The 16,763-nt window shown below is 49.4% G+C and overlaps 1 protein-coding gene across 39 annotated transcripts in view; it reads left to right on the plus strand.

The window, feature by feature from the left end:
* The window catches only part of celf2 (cugbp, Elav-like family member 2), a 164,314-nt gene that overhangs the window by 103,364 nt on the left and 44,187 nt on the right, over positions 1–16,763 (plus strand). For all 39 annotated transcript variants that reach the window (XM_035616901.2, XM_035616994.2, XM_035617178.2 and 36 more), the window contains one exon: positions 11,674–11,756. In XM_035616901.2, coding sequence (XP_035472794.1) covers positions 11,674–11,756 — 83 coding nt within the window. The remainder of the gene's footprint in view (positions 1–11,673; positions 11,757–16,763) is intronic.

Consider the following 16,763-nt stretch of genomic DNA (forward strand, 5'->3'; position numbering starts at 1 on the left):
TTCCCCCCTCGTCTTCCTCCATCACGTCCTTCTGTCTTTAACTCTCTTTCCCCCCTCGTCTTCCTCCATCACGTCCTTCTGTCTTTAACTCTCTTTCCCCCCTCGTCTTCCTCCATCACGTCCTTCTGTCTTTAACTCTCTTTCCCCCCTCGTCTTCCTCCATCACGTCCTTCTGTCTTTAACTCTCTTTCCCCCCTCGTCTTCCTCCATCACGTCCTTCTGTCTTTAACTCTCTTTCCCCCCTCGTCTTCCTCCATCACGTCCTTCTGTCTCTCTTTCCCCCCTCGTCTTCCTCCATCACGTCCTTCTGTCTTTAACTCTCTTTCCCCCCTCGTCTTCCTCCATCACGTCCTTCTGTCTTTAACTCTCTTTCCCCCCTCGTCTTCCTCCATCACGTCCTTCTGTCTTTAACTCTCTTTCCCCCCTCGTCTTCCTCCATCACGTCCTTCTGTCTTTAACTCTCTTTCCCCCCTCGTCTTCCTCCATCACGTCCTTCTGTCTTTAACTCTCTTTCCCCCCTCGTCTTCCTCCATCACGTCCTTCTGTCTTTAACTCTCTTTCCCCCCTCGTCTTCCTCCATCACGTCCTTCTGTCTTTAACTCTCTTTCCCCCCTCGTCTTCCTCCATCACGTCCTTCTGTCTTTAACTCTCTTTCCCCCCTCGTCTTCCTCCATCACGTCCTTCTGTCTTAACTCTCTTTCCCCCCTCGTCTTCCTTCTGTTCTTCCGTGGTTCGGTCGCCACACCTTCAGTGAACGTGACTCGGGACGAAACGCGGCGCTCGCACCTTACCTAGGAGCTACTTCTGTAGGAGGACTCAAAACAGCACTAAGCTCTTTAACCAGCTGCACAAGAAGAACCGTGTCAGACCGAACAGACAGTCGCACCTAGTGAACGGCGGAACAAACCATATATGTGCACAAGCGGACGACGCTCCGTGCACCATTTGAAGACAAAGACCAGAATTACACAGTCAATTGTGCGGAGCTGCCTGATTCGCAGCTATTTTCTCCCCGTTGCCCTCTTCTTCTTCTTCTCCTTCTTCTTCTTCTTCTTCTTCTTCTTCTTCTTCTCTCTCTCTCTCTCTCTCTCTTTTTTCTTCTTTCCCCCCTTTGATGAATTTGTCAAGTGTGAGAGCAAACAATGGAGACGGCAGCCAGGAACCTGCAGACAATAGCGCTGGCATATTAACAGGCATCATCCGGAGTGGGGGGCTGGTGACACTCGTGACGAGACACGGAGAGTGGGAGGAAAGTGAAGAGAGGGAGAACGGAGAGGAAGATGGGAGGAGGAGGAGGAGGAGGAGGAGGAGAGAGATGCGGCGCTTCCATCCGTCCAACTGCGGAGCAAATTCCGAGAGAAGTTTCTCAGACGAAAGCAAGAGGATGAATCAGCGCGGGTGAAAGGGAACGGAGCAGGTGAACACCCATCTGCCGGGAAATAGGATTGAATGAAGGATCTTGTCTGCCGCTCGCCGCCGCACCTGAAGCGAGTGGATGCAGCCGCTGAGGTGCGGTCGATCCACGCGGAGAAACTCATGATGCTCATTTTGCTTTGTCAGATACGTTTTGGCGGGAAAATGTCATCATTTCCGCCCGGATTCCGTAGTAGCACATTCCGTAAGTACAAGAAACCACGGGGAGGAGGAGGAGGTTCTGCTGGATCGCGTCCTGTTTCCCACGTGCGGTTTGGGGGTTTTTTATGCAACCAAAACACATAATTATGGGGACAGATTGTGGTTCTGGTGAAAAGAATGAAAAACATAAACACGTGATTCATCCTGTGGTTTAAATGTGTTGACTTTTTTCAGTATTGCACATGAGAACCGCCATCGTTCTCTGACTTCTGCTAAGTGTATCTCAGTTTCCTTTATAGGGTAAAAATTTAAATACATTATAGACTTAATATTTATATATAAATAAACCAACAAAACACCAATGCTGTGGGTCAGTGCATCCACACGGACTTGATTGACAGAAATGGATTTTTGGGGGCCAATGCCAATACTGATTTTAGGAACTAAAAAATCTATATACCCATATATCAGACAATAGTATATATATTTATTCAAAAGTATATATTTAAAAAATGAAATTGACTGAATCCGAAGATTTTTCGAACTTTTATGACAAATAAACAATAATAATAATAATAATAATAATAAATGTAATTTATAGAACACTTTTCATTGCTAAAATTAATCTCAAATGTAATGTAGTCTTCATATTTCACAGTTTAACCATAAACTATATTATATAAAGATATTGAACTTGAATTAGAAAAGAAAAAAATTTGAAATTTTAACAAAAATGCGAATCTTTTCTTCATCGTTTATTTCTGTAAAATGCAACTTTTCATATCGGCAAACATGAACGCAGATACAGAGGCTCGTCTTTTTATCAGTCAACCAACGTAAAACGGAATTGAAGAACTTTTCATAATGAAAACAATGCAGCTACATTGAGTGTGAACATGCTTGTACTTGTACATCCACTTCAATATTTAATTGTAACTCTTTTTATTCTAGTTATGATTTCCTTCCCTTTCTTATAACATGCATTCCTCAGATGAATGTGAGAAATCTTCTCTGGCGTCGGACGAGGCGACGCACCGATACCAGCTGACGACACGCCGTTGAGCTCGTGCCCCGGCAATGGGATTTTGATTTTGAACGACTCGTGTTTCTGTGATCGTCCTTCACCTCGCCGCCTCACACTTCCATCACTCGTCTGAAAGCCCGGGGACGGCGCTCTGCCCGACACCGACATCGACTCGTCCCCGGCACCAACACACTTTGTCAGGGGGCCTTTGTGTTTGTGTGTTCTTCAGCCTTGAGGGGGCTCCGTCTCTTCTCCCTCCTCCTCCTCCTCCTGCTGCTTCTGAGGAGGGAGAAGAAGAAAAGAAGAAGAGGGGTCCGGAGTTCCTCTTTGTCCTTCAGCTCCCTCAGATCTCGTCCTCCTCCTCCCCCTCCCTCGTCTCCACCAGCCCCCTTCAAACAAGTTGTTTTTCGTGGTCGATGAGTCAAGAGCATCACTCACGTCCACTTTCACAGGGGAATAAAAAAACCACCCACCTCCAGTTGGTACCTTGAATGACACTCTCCGTTCTACACGTCTCTCCATTCGTACATGCGACAAGCGGAGGCAGGAGACTTTGTGTTCTCGTCTGTCCGTCGTGGACGAGATCTCTCATCTTTCGGCGCACACGTCCGCTCGGACTCAAAGAAAGACATTTGTCGAAGGAGATGGATGTAAAAGCGGTAGGCGCAGCGCGGGGGTAGGCGCAGGCGGGAGAGAAATAAACCCCGCGAGGTAATTCCAGGTCATCACTCTCCGTCTGTGCTTTAAGAGGAAGTGTAGCATTTGATTGGGCTCTTACTGGCCTTGTTATTCACGGGCGCTGAGCACTGTTGTTGTTGTTTTTGTCGTCGTGAACCGAGCCGCCCGGCCTCATCTGCACTCGCTCGACTCCCCCCCCCCCGCCAGCTCATGGTACATTTTCTCTGGGCCCCTGCTCTTCTCCCATCAGTGTGTTTATTTTAAATTGGCGGCGGATGCTGTTTTTGGAGAGTGATCTTGGCCGTTCTGGGGGTAAACGAACCCACTCTGATGCCCCCCGGTAGCGGCCCAGAGGCATCTCTTCTCCTTCTTCCTCTTTTTCCCCCTCTCCATGAAATAGCAGTTTGGATTTAAATGAGATTGCAGGGGAAGTTGGGCGGCTGCAGCGACGAGCCAACAGCTTGTCTGTTCGCTTCATTCAGTTGTGTTAGGATCCTCATTAGTCCGACACTTCGGCAGCGGCTGCTGGTGCAAAAAGACAAAAAGACAAAGACGGCACGAAGATGGCGAACGGGAGTTGACAGCGGAAATTTGTGCAAGTGCAAGATGACTCATGAATTTTTGGATGTGAGAGCCTGGAACAGATTTTAAGTTGGTCGCTGGCAGTTGGTCGGTGCAGGAGATGGGATTTATATCAATATGATATATCGTTGAATTATTACTGACGTATATTGTTCTCCCAGTCAGATTGTGGCTCATGTAGCCAGCACTTGTAGTCCGAGTCAGTGAGTGTTGGTGTGAGAACTCCTCAATGACGCCATTCTAGACGTGCTTATGAATAAATTAATGATGGATCACGGGAAACGTCGAAACGTAAAACCCAGACACTTCACGCTCGCTCTGAGCGCCGGCTGAAACCCCCACGTCAGACCGGAGAGGAAATCTCTCTGATCCGTCTGACCCTGCCGTTTGTATCCCCGTCAGACGCTGACGTCACACTCGGCGGCGGCGAGAGGCTTCTTCAGCCTGACGAGGATGAGATTCCTCCAGCAAACACGACAGAGAGACAGATTTCTAAGTATCATAATACCACCCCCCCCCAAAAAATCCATATTGCAAACAGTTTAAATGATCTCTTTAAGCCCGTTTAAGTGAGTTATGATGAAAACTTAATCAATCACAGAAAATATCTTGGTTTCCTTCAACAAAATTCCCACATTTTGGCTCTAAACCATCAAGTTGTGTGTTGTGCAGTTTCCAGTCTGACCCAGGTGTGTGTGTGTGTGTGTGTGTGTGTGTGTGTGTGTGTGTGTGTGTGTGTGTGTGTGCTGACGAGGACGGTCTGGGGAATATCGCTGCACTATACTGTTGCTTTAATGTGTTTGGAGTTAATAACCAGATGAGTGGACGAGCAGGGGGAAGGAGGGGGGCGCCAATGAGAAATGGAGCAATTTGGCATTTTATGCTGGAGAAGAGGAGGAGATGGAGGGAGAGATAAAGGGAGGGCGAGACAAAGAGAGAGAGCCAGAGGGGTAAACAGAAAACAGTCCTTTTGCTAAAACACAACCCTTAAGCGCCATGACGGGTCTGTTGCCGTGTGTGTGTGTGTGTGTGTGTGTGTGTGTGTGTGTGTGTGTGTGTGTGTGTGTGTGTGTGTGTGTGTGTGTGTGTGTGTGTGTGTGTGTGTGTGTGTGTGTGTGTGTGTGTGTGTGTGTGTGTGTGTGTGTGTGTTGGCAGGGGGATGCACTATGTCATTTATCTTCATGATACAGCCTGCCCACTACTGACACACACACACACACACACACACACACATACACACCCATACACTTAAATGAAGAAAGAATAAGTTTAATGTCTTCATTAGAGGTTGTTTCCTGCACCAACGTCTCTGTGCACAACATTGTTTTGGAAATAATTCCAATTACAGAAAATGATATATATATATATGTATATATATATATATATGTATGTATATATGAGCCATAAGGGACTTGGATGAATGGATGTGGAGATTTAGCTGAATGGAGAAGAGACTCTAGTAAAGTAGTAAAGATAAAAAAATGTTTCCCTTCCAAGCACAGAAGTGGAGAGAGATGTCTTTCAGGTGAAGCGACGAGACCAACCTGCCGGTAGCACAAAGACAAAGCTACGGCTGAATGATTCATCCTTTTTCATTTTCTAAAGCGGATTTTTCAAATTCAGCTTTTACTCAATGAATCAACCAGCATCTTCAGCTGTGTCCAGTTTTCTGGGGGTAATTCACACAGTTAATTAACAAGGACGGAAAAGAAAGTCTCGCTGCATGATGCTGTCTGTCATATTTACACTTTTAACACATAAAAAAAATAAGGACACAGGAATAATCAAGAGCTCTTTTCTTTTTCGGCGTAAGCTCTGGCAAACTGAATTGAAAAATCACAGGTGAGATATTTTTCTTGTAATCACTCGACCGCCGCTAAAACCAATAATCTGTGACATTAATAAACTGCCGCACCGGAGCGATTCGACTTACAGCCAAAACATGGTGGCTGAAAAGACAACGACGAATCAAAACCTTCAGATCAAGAGAAGAGAGACAACAGGCCGCCGCCCACACGGCCTGATTGACAGGCGAATCTCGAGGCGACACAAAGGATGTCGCAGAGTAAAACAATAAATGCTCCTCGTCTGGCAAAAGTTTGTCTGGCCCCTTGTTGTTGTGGACACCTGACAGAGATTTTACATCACTCCTCTTTTTTCTTTTTTTTAAATCTCTAACCTGAATTGTCACGTTGATGTCGTAGAAAATGAATAAATCCAAATAATATCCAGCCTGGAAACAAACACGTGCTTGGCAGACGACAGCGTGTGATTTTCTATCAGCGCTCAGATGAGAATCTCTCTGCCCGCTCGGGTTATTCCCGCTGCCGCGTCCGGGGAACGACCCGACCAATGGCGGACGTTCCCGCTTTTTGAAAAACCTGCAAGCCGAACCTGTGTCCTCCTCGCCGCTCGGCTGTGGCAACGGCGAGCGAACGCTCCGCCGCCGTCCAAGACAATTATCTGCTCTAATGGATTCAGTTGGGACGGGGGGAGGGGGGGGGGGGGCGAACCCGAGACGTGAGGAAGGATTCATTTCTTTCTCTTACCTGAAGCGTCCAATTATATCGGCCTTAACCAGGCGTTAGCGGGCCCCAATTAGAGAGCAGCTGCAGGTGGATTTTAATAGGAGTGTGTGTGTGTGTGAGTGTGTGGATTCTACAGCTCATCTCTCATGTGTGTCCTTCTCTTTTCTCTCTCTCCATATTTATATTTCTGCGTGCCTCGGCGCCGGAGAGAGTTGCCTGGTTATAGGCCAGCTCTGCAGGGTCGGCCACGAAGCGGCTTTGATTTCCGGAGAGTCGCCGTTGTTGATGAGGATTTGGACGAGAGGGTGACATTGGTGGAGTTTTTCCTTCTTTCTCCACCAAACCAACCCGCGGACTGTGCAGATCTGCGAAGTGCCGCGAGCTGGACCACGTCCTGCGTTAACAGGATTAGAACATCAGCCAAAACGCCCGTCAGAGATGCGGCATTGTTTGAAGCCCGTCCACTCATCCCTCTCGCCGTTCTCCCAACTGACAATTTGTTCTTTTATTGCGCTGACAAGCTCAGAATGCGTTCTGTCTTCCTTCCCATCCCCGCTGTCACTCAGCGGCTCGATTGACGCGCATAAATTATACACATTAAGGCGCCATTTTAACAGCTGCACACAAAAAGGTGGAGGAGGGAGGGGAAGTAGACAGAGAGGTGCAGTATGTGTCCCCATGACACCCGGAGGCCTGCGCCGAGCGGTAATTGCAGCAGAGTGCAGTTAATGTGGGTCGGCGGTTGAGTGGAACCTGAGGGGGTCAAGGAAGGAAGGGATGGAGGGAGGGAGGATGGAGGGAGGGAGTGAGGATGGAGGAGGGAGGATGGAGGGAGGGAGGAGGGAGGGAGGGAGGATGGAGGGAGGAGGGAGGATGGAGGGAGGGAGGAGGGAGGGAGGATGGAGGGAGGGAGGATGGAGGGAGGAGGGAGGATGGAGGGAGGGAGGATGGAGGGAGGAGGGAGGATGGAGGGAGGGAGGAGGGAGGGAGGGAGGATGGAGGGAGGAGGGAGGGAAGATGGAGGGAGGGAGGAGGGAGGGAGGATGGAGGGAGGGAGGATGGAGGGAGGAGGGAGGATGGAGGGAGGGAGGATGGAGGGAGGAGGGAGGATGGAGGGAGGGAGGAGGGAGGGAGGGAGGAGGGAGGGAAGATGGAGGGAGGGAGGAGGGAGGGAGGATGGAGGGAGGGAGGATGGAGGGAGGGAGGAGGGAGGGAAGATGGAGGGAGGGAGGATGGAGCTGCAGCCTCAGAGGAGTGAGTAAATGAAAACGAGAGATGAGGCTTCATGCAGTTACTCGTGTGAAGCTTCTACCGGCATCATTCTGTAAAACAAATCTTGTATTCACTACTCTGTGATACGTTCTTGTCGGAATATGAGTGCCGCTAGTTAACGCCAAGAGCTTCAGTGTACAAACTTCCGTCTTCTCCAAAAGATCCCCGTCGTCTTTGCGACAGAGACCAGACAGTAATACTACCTGGAACCACTAGGGGGCACAACATTTGTCTGTTGCCTCTTTAAATTCTAGAACGCAGGGAAAAAAGCAGCATGTGTCGGAGATCGTCTCTGAAACACAGGAACATCCTCCGACGCATACATGCACTGAAACAGACTAATGAAAGTCTTTTTAAGTAGATTAGTTGCTGCTTTAAACCAACGTGACCCACGCACCTCGTCTGTGTCCGGGGAGGCCGAGATGTTCCCTTTAAATGAAGGATTGCAATGAAATAAAAAATGAACCATAATGACTTAAAAGTATAAGGCGAGTGGATTTGTCAGGACGGCCCCTCAGAGGCGTCGTGCGCCCGGACCGGACTGACCGCCACGACCAGACAAGGGCAACATGGCCTGAACCGGTGCCACGGGTTTAAAATGAAAAAGAAGCCGGCGTCGACCTCACATACGGAATTCTTGAGCCCCCCGATCGCAGCCTCCTCGACACGCCACGGGGGTCAGGCTCTCTGCAGCCCTGCTGTCGCCAGCGCGGCGAGGGCCGGAGGTCGACCCGTTGAGGGTGAGGGTGTCGACAGAGCCAGCGGGGGCTTCGCTCAGTCAAAGGCCCCCTTCAGCAGCCATGAAGCATTTATGAACAGGCATCTCCCTCCTCTGCTTTCTATTCCGCTCACAGCACCGCTCATCCCCTTCCCCTCTTCGTCTTCGTCTTCTGTCCTCGCCTTGCTCGCGCTTTCTCACTCACACACTCACACACACACACACACACTCACACACACACACATCAGCGTCTAATAGATTTCCTCCCTTCAGTCCGAGTGTGTGTGTGTGTGTGTGTGTGTGCGGAGAAACACTCTCCGCTCTGAGCCCTCGCGGCCTTCAGGTAAATGTTTGTGCTGCGAAGACAAAAAGTGACGCTTGCGCGCGCAAGTCGGCAGACAGAGCTTATTCACGCTGGGTCCGCGGCACTTTGTCTTTTTCCTTCACCTGTTCAAGGTTGTCCTGCAGGTGTGTTTCCCCGCGAATCAAAAGAAACGCACACGTGCAGACGTTCGCTAAAGATAATGTGTGTGTGTGTGTGTGTGTGTGTGTGTGTGTGTGTTTGTGTGTGTGCTCTGTAAGTGTGTGAGGCGCGAGTGTGTTGACTCTTAAACAGGTTGAACTGGAACACTGCAGGGAATATCTTTGTGTGTGTGTGTGTGTGAGGTCCGCTCCTCTGCTCTTTGATCCCTCGTCTTGACAGCCCACCACCTGGGACGATCCGCCACACGCCGCCGCATGGCTCCCGGGCCCCGGCTACGCCGCGGGAATCACAACACATACACACACACACACACACAGTGGCTAACGCGGCGCTTACAGCCAGCTCCTCCCCCTCCGCCCTTTGCACATAATGTGCTGTCAGAATTGCTAATGCTAACACCAAAAGGCTAACCCTCCCCTCCATTTCTAGATATGCAAAAAAATGCCACAGGAATCATAATTCACACTGCTCGGGATATCGGCTAACTGCTGCTGGGATTGCGTATCGCACACACAAGGGGCCAGAAAACTTGGAACACGGGTGCAATTTGAATTATGATTTTGAATTATAATGTACAATTTGCATGGAAATCATGACGCCAGCTCGTTTTTACATGTACAAGTAGTCAAAAAGTTGACTTAAAGGGCCAGTACGTCATTGTTTTGAATGATAAGTTGCAGTTGTAAAGGGGAAAATCTATATTTTTTAAATTTTTCATTAGAAAAAATCCACGGAAAAAGAGCCGTTGGTACACGTGTTGTTTAGTGACTCGAGTCTGGAGCGTGTGGCCGTCGGGTTTTGGAGCCGAAGACGTCACATGACCTCACAGGTGAGCAGACCTTGAGGAGGGAGACAAGTCTTTCGTACAGTTCTCTAAAACGTTGAGTATTTGTACGATGTCGAGGGAAACTATGACACCTGTTCTTCTGGCCGACACGTCTCTGAAAAGACTTCCGTGAGAGTTTTTAAAGAGCGACAGAGTTTGGTGAAGTTGCTGAGTTGTAAGTAATCCTTCAAAACAGTAACGTTGAGGCGCAATACCATTTTTAATGTCAAAGTAATGATTTCTAATTTTAGGGTCGTGCATTTCATTTTGTTTCTCTCTTTGGAACGACTGTTTTTCCTCGAGCATCTCAAATCTTCACGGGTATTCAGTTGTATAACGCTCTGAATGACACTTGTCCTCTGCCAGAATCTTTCCATGTTTCCTGTGTTCAGACTCACTAAAGTCCAGTGTTTTTTTTTGTATCATCTCGACAATGAAACAGAGATGAGATCTCCAGTACGAGGAAGCAGCCCCTTCACCACTAAGCCCCGTGCGCGCGCGTCTGTGCCACATCAGTTCAGTGACCTTAATGGAGCGAACTGTAACAGCGATAGTCTGTTAGTCATGACTAATTTCCCCCTCTTATCTCTTTGCCTTTAACCGGTGAGAAGAAAAAAAGTCTCGGTGGTAAATTGACAGCAGAAGCCGAAGCCGGGGGCTCGGGGGGTTTAGCGGAGTGACACTCGGAGCTGCCTTTTTAATGCGCGAAGGTCGTGGAATAAAACAACCCACTAAGCTGGGAGTGATCCCCCCACTAATACACAGGCACTGCGGCGTCTGAATCGCAACACCAATCACGTCGCCCGAGCCGCCAGGCTAAGGGCCAACTCCTCGGCAGCGCTGGCACCCGGCGGACGCCGCAGGAATGCAGATCCATCCCGCTCCCGGCCTCATCAAAGGGACTGTGGGATGTTCGGATTGCTAAACCCGCGCCAGATGCTCACTGTTGGATTTCACTAAGATGCACTGCGGGGCACAGTGTCACGGGGGCCGATGTCTGCGATACGGACAACAAGCGCCGCCGCCGCCGCTCACACCGAGCTCATTGGTGTCAACGACACAATGGGGGGAGGACGAACGGAGCAGATGTGAACCGGCGGCGCCGCTCGGCCTCGTCTGCCCGGACGAATAAATACACGTGACAATGAACGGATGAGCAGAAGGTCCGAGCATATGAACCGGCAGCCACCGGAGCGGCGTGCTGTAGTTCTGCATTGGTTTAATGCAAAAAAGATCAGTGTGTGTGTGTGTGTGTGTGTGTGTGTGTGTGTGTGTGTGTGTGTGTGTGTGTGTGTGTGTGTGTGTGTGTGTGTGTGTGTGTGTGTGTGTGTGTGTGTGTGTGTGTGGGGGGGGGGGGGGGGGGGGGGGCCTCTGTGGCCTCAGGGAACACTTAGTAATTATCTGGCAGGTATTTATTGAAAAGTCAAAAGTTAAATCACTTGTCAGTCAGCAGCAGTTCAACAAGCCACTTCGAAGCAGAGCACGGTTTGTTCAAGTGCAAACAAGTTTTTCGCAGGTCAGCGGCGTCTGTCGCCTTCCAACAAGACGCTTCCTGGTTCAAACATGATGGGATGCCGGGTCCTTTGTTTTCCATGTTGTCCGTGACCTCAGTGACTGTCAGTTCTTATTATTTCATATACAAGTGAGAGTGCGCATGATTAATAAATCAAAATGAATACTTTCTTGAGCGAATTAGAAACTGTTGTTACACATTATCCACGGATTAATAAAGAGGCAAACCACTTCCTCCATCACCTACTCGCCGTCGCAGCGTGCGAACTCTTCCTCGAGGCTTCGAATCGCCGGCGTTGAAACGAACCCGACGCCTCGCTCGCTCGCTCGCTCGCCTTCAGCCGGGATGTTTGGTTCCTTAACATTCACTCAGCGTCCCGCCGGTGTCGACAGGTGACGCCGAGCGAGATGAATAGAGACTATGCTCTTTGTTGCTCCTCATGCTCATCCCTCTCTCTCCCTCTCTCTCCCCAGGCTGCTGTTTTGTCACGTTTTACACAAGGAAAGCCGCCCTTGAAGCCCAGAATGCACTGCACAACATAAAGACCTTAACAGGGGTGAGTGTGTGTCCTCAATTCTCCTCTGCACGTCTTTCTCTCCCTCCTCTAATCACATACTAACAGCGTTGCCCCGAGGCGGCTCCGCCCCCACCTGTGTGTGTGTGTGTGTGTGTGTGTGTGTGTGTGTGTGTGTGTGTGTGTGTGTGTGTGTGTGTGTGTGTGTGTGTGTGTGTGTGTGTGTGTGTGTGTGTGTGTGTGTGTGTGTGTGTGTGTGTGTGTGTGTGTGTGTGTGTGTGTGTGTGTGTGTGTGTGTGTGTGTGTGTGTGTGTGCGTGCGTGCGTGCGTGCGTGCGTGCGTGCGCGCGTGCGTGCGTGTTCACGAGGGAAGAAGCACATGTTAAAGTTTTTTTCTTCTTCTTGTAAACAAAAACATTTTTTTCTCCTTTTAAACTTTCCATTTCTGTTTCCTCACTACGGGGAACACGCTTGTCTCTGAGCTCTGTCTTCATACGCCTCCGTTTGTGATGCTGCCATCAAGGCAGCGCTCGCTCTCTCCCTCTATATATGTATATTTTTAAAAAGGAGTTGACGCTGTGTCACCTGTCAGTCAATCTCCCATCCTCGCTTTGCTCAGAAAGATTCTGTGTCTCTCCTGATAACCAACGAACGTCCCGGTCAATAGTCCCGAGGTATGTGTCGCCCTGGAGCTTGGGACATTTTACGATCGGCCATCGGCGAGTTTGCAAGTCAATGCACCGATCCGATACGACTTCTTTAAAACAGACCCACTAGGTTTGTTTTCATAAGCTGTGACTGCACGTTAATATTTTTTGGGGGACTTTATTCCTAGATTGATTTATTTTTTTTTTATTTGACTGTCAATTTAGTTAATAAGAGAAGTTCATTCTCTGTATGTATCCAACGGTGTTTAACCTGAGACGGACCACACAACAATAATAGTCACCATAACTTCATACAGGATTCGTCGCAAATACCTTTATATAAGTTGTTATTTTTTTAAATGCACCGGTATCCGGTCGGAAACGCAAAAGTCCAGGTATCAGAATCGGCGTCTCTACGTTCTACCCTCCTCCCTTTTCTTCCCCCGCCTGCAGACTCCCTGCCCCGCGTCGAGCTCCGTGTTCCCCTCCATTAGTAGGCGATGCGTCTCCCTTTGAATTGTGGGAGTAATTGATATGGCCAACAACCCCCCACCCGCCCACCACCCCCCTCCGGCTACGCTCTTTGCTCATTCCACCCGAGGAAAAGGGCAACTACCTGGGACCTGTTCAGACGTGTGACTCGTAAGGAGAGATGTGCGACGCCACGCTGGGCTTCGCCTTTAACCTTTTCAAGTTGCACCGTCTCCGCGTCATCCGCAGAATCTCTCAGAGAGCCCGGGGGCTCGAGTTGCCACCACACACCCACCGAGGGTGATCGTCGGCCGTCGTGGCAAAGATGAGCTCGCCCGGCCGGACGGAACAAACGTCTTTTTAAGAGAGAACTTTGGGTCTCTGAGTTAGACTGATAATCTGAGTGAGCCTTTTCCTCTCCAACAACGCCGTCCTCGCACAAAGTGAGGGAGACGTGGCCTCACCTCCTCTTGCCGAGGAGGAGGAGTGAGCTCGGCTCTGTCAAGTGTCACGACCGCCAGCCGGTGCAGAGCGGAATAAAGAAGCGAAAGGCTTCTGAGAAGGACACAGAGAAGTGCGGTTACAGGAAGAGAAGCTTGAAGTTTTATCAACATTCCTTCGTCGCTGCCTCTGTTAGCATGTGAGGAGAGTTTCGACTGACGTGGTGGATCACAGTTTGTTGCGATTACTGACTTATTATATTCTCATATTACATATATGTCGTGAGCCAAGTCCTACCGTACGTTTGCCTCATCACCCTGTGCTGTGACACGTGTCACATCTGTCTGTGCTCAAGACGCTCGGTGACGTTATCATCTGACAACATCAGGTTCGCAACAATCAGAGATGTTCCCATTCCGTTACCAGGATCAGGAACGTGTCCGATCCGGCGCATCGGCGTGTACGACACCAAGTAGTTTCACATCTCTTTTCCCAGAAAGCACCTCTTCTTCTTCTTCTTCTTCTTCTTCTTCTTCTTCGCTGCTTCAAAACAGCGGGTACAGAAGTGATTCAGGGTTTTGTAGCGTCGGCCAAAGCTAAAAAAAACCTCAGCAATTTGGTCATAAATCACCCTGGAAAGTTACATCTCTTTCTTTCCTGCAACCGACTGACTGAGACTCTTCTCATGGACCAACAGCTCGGTCATAATCACACACAAGTGTTTGCATGTTCCTGCTTCGTCTGGACACGTGTTTGGTTGTTCTTGCTACGAAGCAGTGCGACGATGCCGCCCGTTCCCCCCCCGTGGCCCAGGAGAGCGATACGGGACTCTCACTCTTTCTGCCCTGGGTGGATATTGAGAAGCCCCCAGATCCCTTCCGCTCGGGGCTCTTGGCCGCCTCGCCCGCCTCCCCTCCTTGGCCGCGCCGACTACACCTGGAGTCTCATCAATGGAGCGCCGGCGCTCGCGCCTACACCGCGAAACCCCGCGGGCGCTGCATACGCGGGATTTTACGCCTCCGGATTCTGGATTCTGGAGTCGAGCTTGTCGTCTTTTGCACAGAGTCGCCGTGTTAATTGCTCGTGGAATAGGTGTGTTGAATGTTTGAGAGTTAGTCCCTTATCCCCTGGTTGGAGGTGTGAAACATCCCCGGGGAGGAAACACGCCGCAGCAGTCTTCAGGATTACGGGGACATGAAATCGCCTTCTTCTACACCGTAACACCCTCGCTCTGTTCTGAGCGCTCAGCGCTGCTCCGCTCCAGCTTCACTACCAACTACCAACTAGTGTGGTTTGTAGAAGCTGGTAGTGGTGTTGGTTTGGTGTCAGACGCGGTGGAAACATGAAGAAGTCACGGGTTCTTCAACCTTCATCAAAAAAACTGAACCTGTGTGAACGTCGTTCACTCCTGAGATCTACGTCGGCGTTAGAAGACAATATGACGTTACATCAATTCTTCAATTACTGAAGCTTTGATTTTAAAACAAACAACTGTGAGATGAAATTCTTCGCCGTGGATTTTGACTGCGTCGGTAAAACTCATTTCTGTTCTCGGCGGAGCGGAGCGGCGTCGGAGAGGAGGTGAAATTAAAACTGTCCGTCGCGACTGAGACGACATTGATCAGCAGCAAAATAATCACACCGCGTCATATTCATCACGTCGGGTTTCTGGACGGCGCTGACCGGCCGGCGTCCATGGTTTAAAATCACAATAATAATAAGTCGGATGTGGTTTTAAACCTAATACACAGTCCACTCACTGAATCGATAGTGACATAATGACAGATGATTTAAGGGGCTTGTGTCGGGTTTTGTTTCTAATACTTTTTACCGCAGCTTAAAATAAAACGGGGGCAGGACGAGGTGAGGAGAAGAAAAAGAACCAGACGGTGAGGAGGCTGAATAAAAGGCTGAACGAGCGAAGACAAAAGGGAGAGAGCGGACACGGGGTGACGGGCGGACGGACAGGAGAAAGGTGGCGCGGAGCGCTCGAGCGCTCGAGGGCAAAGCAATAAGCGGGCGGCAGTTAAAAACCAATACCTGCTTATTAACTTCCACCACTCTCCTGGCTTGTAAAAAGCCTGCGGAACAATGTTTGTGTTGGCACTCTGCCCCTCGCTCGCTCGCTCCATCTCTAAAGTCCAAAGGCCCCCGAACAGGGAGAGATGCAATCAGAGTGGAAAAAGCTGGACGGGGGCCAAACCGGAGAGAGGGGCCCGAGAGGTGTTGGCGGCGCCGACTGGCAGCCATGTTGTGGCGGAGGGAGTTGAACGGCTGCCGGCGCTTGTTTTCACTCTTTCTTCTTGAGGACGACATTGAAAACGTTGGTCTGTGTGTTGCATCCGTCCCGGTGCGACGCTCTGCGAGGTGATGGTGGTGACGAGAGCGAAGGACCCGAGCGTGTTTCCTCTCTCCCACGTCTCTTCTCCGTCTCTTTCCACCACTCTGCCGGAGCATGTACATGACATGTGGGTTCTTTTGGCAGAAAGTGTATATGTCCGTGTCAGGTCGTACTTCAGCGGTGAAGTCATGGTTCTGCGGCGTTCGCATGCAGGTCAGAACAGGGACTGGTTGTTGTGTTCATGAGGCTTCTTGGTCTCTTTCAGTTTTACAGATGCCCAGATTCATGTTAGTAGATTGGTTCCTGAGAGGACAGCAGCTCAGAAAAGCTTTTGGTTGATGCAGAATCGCTGGAGAATAAAAGATTTCAGTTTTGTGCGGCTACTTTCCTACACACTTTGGTTTCTGCATCAATTTACCAAGAAAGAATTGACGCGTTAATTAATTGGCGCTAAGCTAGCGGTTCCCGCTTCCAGCCTGTGTGCTAAGCTAAGCTAGCTGTTCCTGTTTCCAGGCTTTGTTCTAAGCTAAGCTAGCTGTTCCCGCTTCCAGTCTTTGTGCTAAGCTAAGCTAGCTGTTCCCGCTTCCAGTCTTTGTGCTAAGCTAAGCTAAGCTAGCTGTTCCCCCTTCCAGTCTTTGTGCTAAGCTAGCTGTTCCAGCATCCAGTCTTTGTGCTAAGCTAACTGTATGCTAATGGTATCTTGATATTTACAGTACCATAGGCTTTAATCTATCTTCTCATCTTACTGTCCTGTAGAAAACAGGAGCAAGCTGTTCCTTTTAAAATGGTCTAAGAACAATTGTCTAAAAAAAACGTTCATTACTGCTGCACAACGGACACTTTGGTCAGTCATTTTAGATCCTATTCTCTATCATTTATTTCACTCTTAAATGTCAAATGTACAGACGAGAGGACAGAAAGTACAGTTTAACGTCTTCTCTGCAGGAAACTTAAGCTTTTTATCTTGTGATTTTATTTTTAAATGTCACCCGCGAATCACTAAGACCACACTTGCAGACAACCCTGCAGCAATAAAGTTTAACTTTGGACAGAAGCAGGAAGGAAAATCAAATAAACCTCCGCTCCATGAACGTTTCTAATAAATCAGGTTTTTATTATGACTTTCATGTCGTATTTCATTTAATGACAC

Source organism: Scophthalmus maximus, chromosome 12 (assembly GCF_022379125.1).
Source record: "Scophthalmus maximus strain ysfricsl-2021 chromosome 12, ASM2237912v1, whole genome shotgun sequence".
In the NCBI taxonomy this organism is placed as follows: Eukaryota; Metazoa; Chordata; class Actinopteri; order Pleuronectiformes; family Scophthalmidae; genus Scophthalmus; species Scophthalmus maximus.